This window comes from Colius striatus, chromosome Z (genome assembly GCF_028858725.1).
Source record: "Colius striatus isolate bColStr4 chromosome Z, bColStr4.1.hap1, whole genome shotgun sequence".
Lineage (NCBI taxonomy): Eukaryota > Metazoa > Chordata > Aves > Coliiformes > Coliidae > Colius > Colius striatus.
This window is the reverse complement of record NC_084790.1, coordinates 47,166,008-47,173,762: the sequence shown is the minus strand read 5'-3', so window position 1 is coordinate 47,173,762 and position 7,755 is coordinate 47,166,008. Positions and strand designations below refer to the sequence as shown.

The window sequence follows — 7,755 nt, the reverse complement described above, 5'->3', positions numbered from 1 at the left end:
TTGTGTTTCATGTGTACTTGTGTGTTTTTAAACCTTCAGGGCAGATCCCTTATATAAACCTTTTTATGGTCTGCTCAGCCAATGTATTAGGGTGAAGACTGGGATTTTCGTTAAGATAGCATAGAACTGTTTGAACCATAAGCTGCTCCACCATGTAACTTGAACTCTGAAAAGATGAAGGAGTGTGTGGTGGAGACTTCCCCTATAACAGTGAATTTCCCCCGGGGGTGTGGCTGAACACAGAGTGGGGTGTTTTTTGAATTCTTTTTTTAGCCAGAGATTGTATGTGAATTGCTCTTTGAATTCAGGTACTCATGTATTTCTCTGGACCAAAAAAAAAAAAAACCAAAACCAAAAAAAAAAACCCAACACCCAAAAGAAACTACTGCAAAACTCCTGTGAAAGAATCTGTCAGATCTTCTACAGAGCTGGAGATCTGCTTATCAGAAGCAAAGTTATATGTTATATAACTTGTGAAAATAGTGTAGTTCTGCTTTAGATCCCTAGAGCAAAGATACAAGAGTTCAGCATGTACTATTAACATGCCAAAATTTGTTTTAAATTTGCTACAATATGGAATTTGTTACAAAATGCCTGAAACAGATCAACTAGTCAATTGAAACAGAACTTTCCATGAGAGAAACAGTGACCTGCCAAACAACCACACAAATTGAACCAGGAGACAATGAAGACCTCAGCTGTTTGCACTTCAGACAAGGTAAGGCTTCAAATAGAAATATTCCTTTCAAATAGAATGTTCCTTTCCAGATACAATATCTCTGCAGTCTAAATTCTACTTCAGCTGCCTGCTGGGTTCTCAGTGCACTTTAATGAGGTTGCTGGTCACACATGACCCAGACTGTCTTTTGGGACTCTGAGCAAACAAACTGTCAGACCCATTCTGGTTCACTAGCATTCATGGCCATAAGGATCACCTTCAAAAAGTGTATTCACAAGCTCACAGCCTGGCCAGTGCTCCTGTGATGTGCAAGGCTAGAAAAGATGGAGCTCCACAGGTACGGAGTAGGATGAGGAGTCTGGCAGCACGTTCCTTGATGTGCCCACCTGTCTTCAGAGATTATTTTTCCTTTGAACTGTAAGAGTTAACAGATAATGTTAAGACAGAGAAGGTGGGCTTTCTATTCTTTTACATGATGTAATTCAGCCGAAGTAGATTAGTTTGTATATTTCAAGACTGCATTCTGAGAACACCAAGGGCCTCTTGTGTCTTTTAATGCAAAACTTAGATAGGCAAGTGAAAAAGAAAAGCATTCAGAGAAAATCACATCTGTAATGATACCTAAACTAGGGTCTGAGAAGCCATTTAGGTGACAAATGTAGCAAAGTTGATTTTATCCTCCTTCTGAACAAAAATCACAGAAGATGGCATAATTTATTCTCATCCAAATAACAGGGAAAAACTTAAGGCATTTGCAATTTTTATATACATCCATAATGGTAAAAGAGCCAAAATATTAACAATTCAAAGACTATTTCTGTGTAAAATTTATTCCAAAAATAGTAATTCAGCTTCTGATATACATTAAAAGGTTACTATGGCAGCTTGAAAGCTGAACTATAATTAAAAAATGGGTTCTTATTCCTATGACAAATTCCAGTTTTCAAGATTCTATCTCCTCTGTTTAGATATTATGCTATTTAAATTGGCAATACATTTTCTGTACTTGTTACAATTGACCTTTTCATTCAAATGACAGTAACTTTCACACCGAGACCTTGAGCTCCAGCAAAGTTAATATGAACTTATCAAGATTATTCCTCTGCAGTGTGGTCTGTCCCGATTCTGTGCATATTGAAGCCAATTTCCTGTTCTTCTGTTGAGTGAGTTATATGATTTTCATTTGAGACGGGTTATTGTAAATGTGATTATACTGGTCATGTCAAACCAATACATCTAGTTCATCTACTTTTCACCTTCTCTCAATTTCTACACTAATGAGTCTCTAAATTTTCTACTCCCATTGTCAAAATCTCTCTTATGTAGAAACTTGCCTCTTCTCTATGTCAGCTTTTTCTCGTCAGTTAATACTGTCCTTATGGCTATTCTTTGTGGAAAGCATTGTCAAGGCTGATTTTTGGGTTACTTGGATAAGTGGGGTTTTGAACTTGCATGTACACACTGCGCTCACCATCTTTCGGCATTTCAGACCTTACTCCCAAGGCCAAGAGATTTCATCAATAGGAAAACCCCTATAACACTCAGTAGAATTCGTTGTTCACTTTTATTTCATGACTGTGCCCTTCAGAAAATCTGATAAGATAGAATTGGTGCATTAGTCACCCACTCCTACTGTAGAGCAGGCTCAGAAGCATACCCATAACTCACTTTCTTTAAGAAAATGATTCATTTTACACAAATATCTTTTTTTGCTATTCAGTACTCAACCTGAGATATTCCATGGTTGCCAAGTTAATAATTTGCCTATCACCAGGTAGGTCTGAATGTAATCTCTGATTGCAGATATCTAAGCCCAGAAGGGAAATTTCCCACAGTGGTAACATTTTTCTGAAAATTTCCCTGTACTTCCCTAGCAACAAGAGCTATTGTGGCTGTGGTAACATCTGCCAGAGCTATTTTAAATATTCTCTGACCAGACTTAATGGATGTGGAGTTTATAGTCACATCTGAGCTATAGCTACAGGGGTTTTCGTCTAGGTTAGGGCTCCCACTGTTGGCATCAAAGATGTAGATGCACTGTCTTTGCAGTAGTGAAATTACTTTGAATAAGAAATCAGAACATGATGACAAGCAGGGTGTTCTGCTGCTGTTATCTCTACAATAGCCAATTGTTCATATTAAAGTAAGTCAAACACCTTGGCTTACTTTTTACTATAGCAATATCTCTATTTCACATTAACATTCAGGCTAGAATTTTGAAAATGTTTTGAAGTATCTGTACAAGCTTAATTTAGTTTGCACTGCTGATATCTCACCGTTAACAGTCTTATTCTGACTTCCTACAAACACCAAGTGGGAAAGTTTCTGGTTTTCAGAAGGGTTGTTAGGATTTCACAAGTATGATTGATAACTTAGAATTTAAATGTCTCTCACACTGTCTTTGACAAACCTATTAATTGTGTTCAGCCAGCAACAGTACAGGTAGTGGAATGAATAGGAAGTTCAAAGAGGAAGTGTAAAAAATAGACTGAAGATAGTGTGATGTTTACAGTAATCATTATGCTTCTTTACAGAGAAGATGAAGAACACTCTGCTCGCAGCTATCTTTTTATTTGCAAGAGGTGAGTTTTCTTTTGCTGCATAACTTACTACGGTTATGTACAAATAGTAAAAATTCTTACTTGTACTCAAAGGCAAGGCTGTATGACTGAAATCAAGACAACATCGTGACTGTGGGTGGGAGAAAAGAGAGCCAGTAACACTTTTTCCTGTTTTACAGCTGTCTTGTTAAACGTTTCTTTTTCATTCCCCAGAGTCCTGCAACTGCATAAACCAGGATTTTCCATTTTGCCAGCAGCTCCCCGGTGGGTAAACATTTCTCACATAATACCTACTTAATCGCAAAGACGAACATCATTGTTGAAGGAAACCCGGGTGCCGGGACGGATGGTTTCTGTCTCGGTGCTCTGGGATGGCAGCAGCTGTGGGTCTCCGCCGCTCCCGCCCACGGAGCTGCGGGACCTCCTCGCACTGTCTACGGGCACCGGGCACCTCAAACGACACGTCTACAGCTTTGAGGAGGGAAAAGCATCCCGAGATAGCATAGGCAGGTGTGAAAGTGTGCGACGGTGAGTATTTGCGGCAGTGTAGAGGCAGTCAGTGAGCTGTGATTAGATCCCCTCTAGTGTGTAGTCTCTGGACAAATGACTCTCATTTCAACAGACGACAGATTCTGTTTTGTTTGTGTGTAGTAATTATGCTTTACATTTAACTGATAACTGTTAATGGCGGAAAGGACCAGTCCAATGAATTTGAGCACAGCACCTGATGGTCATCTGATCTACTTCACACTGCATTTATCGGAGGCAGTCTGGCAGGCATAGCCCATTTAATAACAGCCACAGCACAGAAGACAGGGTTTTGAGTACACAAAGGCACTGGGTAAGATATCATCAGGGGGACTATATTTTTCTGAAATTAGCCACGGATAATTTTCTAGTCCTTGCCAATGAGATTAAATTCTAAAGCATTATTGAAAGCACTAGATACAAAACAAGAAGACCAAAAAAGTTCTAGAGTAAAAAAGAAAGCTTTTTTTTTAAAAAAAAAAAAAAAAAAAAGATACTGGATTATGATATCTTTAGAATTGAGAAAATATTTTTTGTTTTTTGCATAGTTCTTGGAGCACAGTCTTGGTACTATTCCAGGGCTAAGATTAACTAATAATACACATGTTCTTTAAAGGAAAGCAGCATAGCAAAACAAAAAAAGTACTAGGATAAAATTGAGTGTGCATGTTAAAATTAGTACTCATAATATGACAAAAAAAAGCCAAACAAACCAACCCAAACAGTGTGCAATATTCATTTGAGAGAGAAGTTAATAGAAATTTAGAAGAGTGAAAATGTTTGTTTCTCATGACTCTCTCCAGAGCCAGTATCTCAAATGGTTTCAGGAGTAGCATGTTATAAGGGTATTGACATGAAATATGGCAGTTCCAAAAAAGGTATAATTTTCAGGTGTTTTTTTAAAATAATAACAACAGAAAAAATCCAAATCACCACATAAATGAAAGGCTTAATTCAAAATTAAAAGAGGAGAAGAGTGTAAGAGTCATTTCTGCTGTCCTGAGTTCTTACAGTACCATGCCAATGGATGAGGTGGTCAAGATTTGGTTTGGTGGTTGGGCTAGGAAAGCAAAGAATTCAATAATTACTCACATTGGTGTAGCAACCAGAAAGACCTGATCTCCACCTTCACAAAAGTAACTTGCACACACCTAAACTAATGCAGCATAACTTTATTAGAAAAACACATTTCTTTTAGCAGGAGAAAGGAAGTGTCATAGAATGAAGGTCTTAAAGTCTGAACTATACACACCTGACACAGTTTTTGGACCAAATCTACTTTTAATTTAAACATACAGCTGCCATCTGGATAATGGAAAGAATATCAAGGATACTTTATAGACCACTTTGTGGGAAGAAATATCTCTGAATTAGGAAAAGAATAAGACTGATCTTTTATCTCATAACCTGGGTTGCGAGATACCGTAACCATAAGCTTGCTGTAACACCAGCTCCCAGAGATGCATATTTACTCATCAGATAGCAAAATATTTCTTATTCAAAATTGATAGATCTATTTTTAACTTGTTAAGCCTAATAGATATAAAGAAGGTGTAACTCTATTCATCAAGAAAAAAAAAATTTCTAGCATCTTAAGTATCCTGCACCTGCCAAAATCTTTATGCACTTTCCTGATGAGGAAAAAAGGAAAAGATATATTTCTGGGTCTTTTTTTAAAAGTGTGGGTGGTACTTTGAGATATTATGGCTTATTCTTCTGAAATATTCATTCAGGTAGTAAGACACAAAGCAAAAGGAGAATAGTCATATGTTATCAGTACCGTTTCTGATAAGAGATTTTTTAGATATTGAAATACATTCAACCACTAGAGACTAAAGCTGAGTTCTTTTAAGATTTTCATCAGTGTTTAATTCCCCTTCAGGTGAAAAATAAACATATTCAATTGCAGAAAACCCCATATTTCTCTTCCCAAAAATTAAGCACAAGTATGTAAACTTATGCTTCTCCTGCTTTATGATGTGATCTTTATGAAGCTAGTAGCATAAGCAGCATACTGTTTTTCTCCAGCAATAGTACATTATTTTGAACTACAGAGAGAGATGACTGATTCTTTTGTAGTAATTCTTGAGTCTAGCCAATGGGATTCTGTTGTTGATAATTAGGACCACACTGCAGTGTACAATGGTTTGCAAGAAACTCCAGGGTAATTCTTGCCAGATAGTAATTATGGAAACACCAGATTGGCCACTAAAGTCTGAGCCCTCTCTCCTTTTTTTCCCCCACAACTTAATTGCAGAGCATTCATTTCTAAGAGGTTTCACAAGGCTGTATGTATTAAGTTCTGGCCTATACTTCCAAAAATGTCTGCACGTTTGTGTTTACCAGTCAATAAGTTGCTCCAGACAGAGCTTTGTCAACTTTGGTCTATAATCCTGCAAGTGAACGGTGGCTCCTTCCATGCAAGGCAGATGCTCCTGGTTCTCCAGGGATCTCACAGCTATTCCCACAGGGATGGGGCTTGTTCCCCAGAACCAGAGCAACCCAACAGATGTCAATTCTACACATTTCAGCAAACAATTGAGAGCTTCCAGAAACAGTGGCAAGACACTGTCTTTCAGATGGGAACAGAGTGAAACCAGAGCAAAGCTTAGAGATAAAAATCTAAGATACCTTAGGGCAGAGGTTCACAGTAATTTTACCATCTGGTTTAAGGAGGTTACCTTGTGATTGCTTTCCTCGAAGCAGAGAGCCAAAAGCTAACTCTGCTTCCTTAGATATGTGCAATTTGTTTCTGCAATTTTTGTGCCAAAGAATGCAGTAGTTTTTCCAGAAGTGTAAAAGATATTTAATTCAGAAATACAGAATTGAAGGGGGAAAAAACCCAACAACAACTCCCTCCCCTTGAGCTTTAAATAAGTGCAGGGGCAAGCAGCAAGCAAGATGTCACTATTATAGGAGAGAAACACAATTAAAAGGTGTAACAATACCAAAGCTGTAGGAAACACCATAGCCAGCATTTCAGCACTGTGCTGTTGAATACATAATAGCTGGTAATAGCATCATAAAACATAAGAAAAATTATCTTTTTCTACCTTCATGTTGGAAAACTATGTTTTTCTTGGAAATATTAGGATGAAGAAAGTGTTATCTTTTAAAATATCTCTGTCACTTGTTCTTAACATTAGTGTGCTACTTACCTTGAGAGTAAATGTGAAGTAAGAACTCACATGGCTAGTTCTCATCTTGTTGCACAAAAGGGTATAGAGTGCTTTGTGTTTGATTTTGGTTCTTGTAGTCATGTCATACTGATTAATGGTAAACAGTTGCCCCTGGACTGGAAAAGACCCATTATATTTTTTCATCTTGCAGACTGGGACAATGAATTGGTATGCTACAAAGAATTAAGTGAGGATTTAACCTGTACCTGGCTGCCAGCATCCAGTGGTCCAAATATAATTACTTATACCATATTCTTAAAGTGGTAAGTCTAAAAGAAAAGGAAAACCTGTCATTGATGTTTGGTATGACTCTTGTCTGTCAGAATTGTCACAGAATTGTTACGGTTGGAAGAGATCTTTAAGATCATCAAGTCCAACCACTTAACTCACACTGCCTAGTCTGTCACTAAACTAAACATATCCCTCTGTACCTCCTCTGAGTGTCTTTTGAGTATCTCCAGGGATGGTGAGTACACCATTGCCCTTGGCAGTCTATTCCTATGCTTAATAACCCTCCAGGTGAAAAAGTTATTCCTAATGTCTGATCTAAACCTCCCCTGTCACAACTTAAACCCATTTTCTTGTTGTTCATTACTGGAGAGAAGAGATTGACTCCCACCTAACTGCAATTCCCCTTCAAGGTAGTTGTAGAGAGTGGTCATATCTCCCCTCAACCTCCTCTTCTCCAGGCTAAACATCCCCAGCTTTTTCAGCCAGTCCTCATGAGACTTGTTCTCTAGACCCTTCACAAGCTTTGTTGGCCATCTCTGGACATGATCCAGCACCTTCCTGTCCCTCTTGCAGTCAG

General features: G+C 38.0%; 1 protein-coding gene across 1 annotated transcript in view; it reads left to right on the top strand.

The window, feature by feature from the left end:
• Positions 1-3,218: 3,218 nt before the first annotated feature.
• LOC133628886 (interleukin-6 receptor subunit beta-like) overlaps positions 3,219-7,755 on the top strand; it is a 31,047-nt gene continuing 26,510 nt past the window's right edge. The window contains exons 1-3 of the mRNA XM_062018826.1: positions 3,219-3,261; positions 3,454-3,504; positions 7,099-7,210. Of these exons, the coding sequence (XP_061874810.1) occupies positions 3,219-3,261; positions 3,454-3,504; positions 7,099-7,210 (206 nt within the window). The remainder of the gene's footprint in view (positions 3,262-3,453; positions 3,505-7,098; positions 7,211-7,755) is intronic.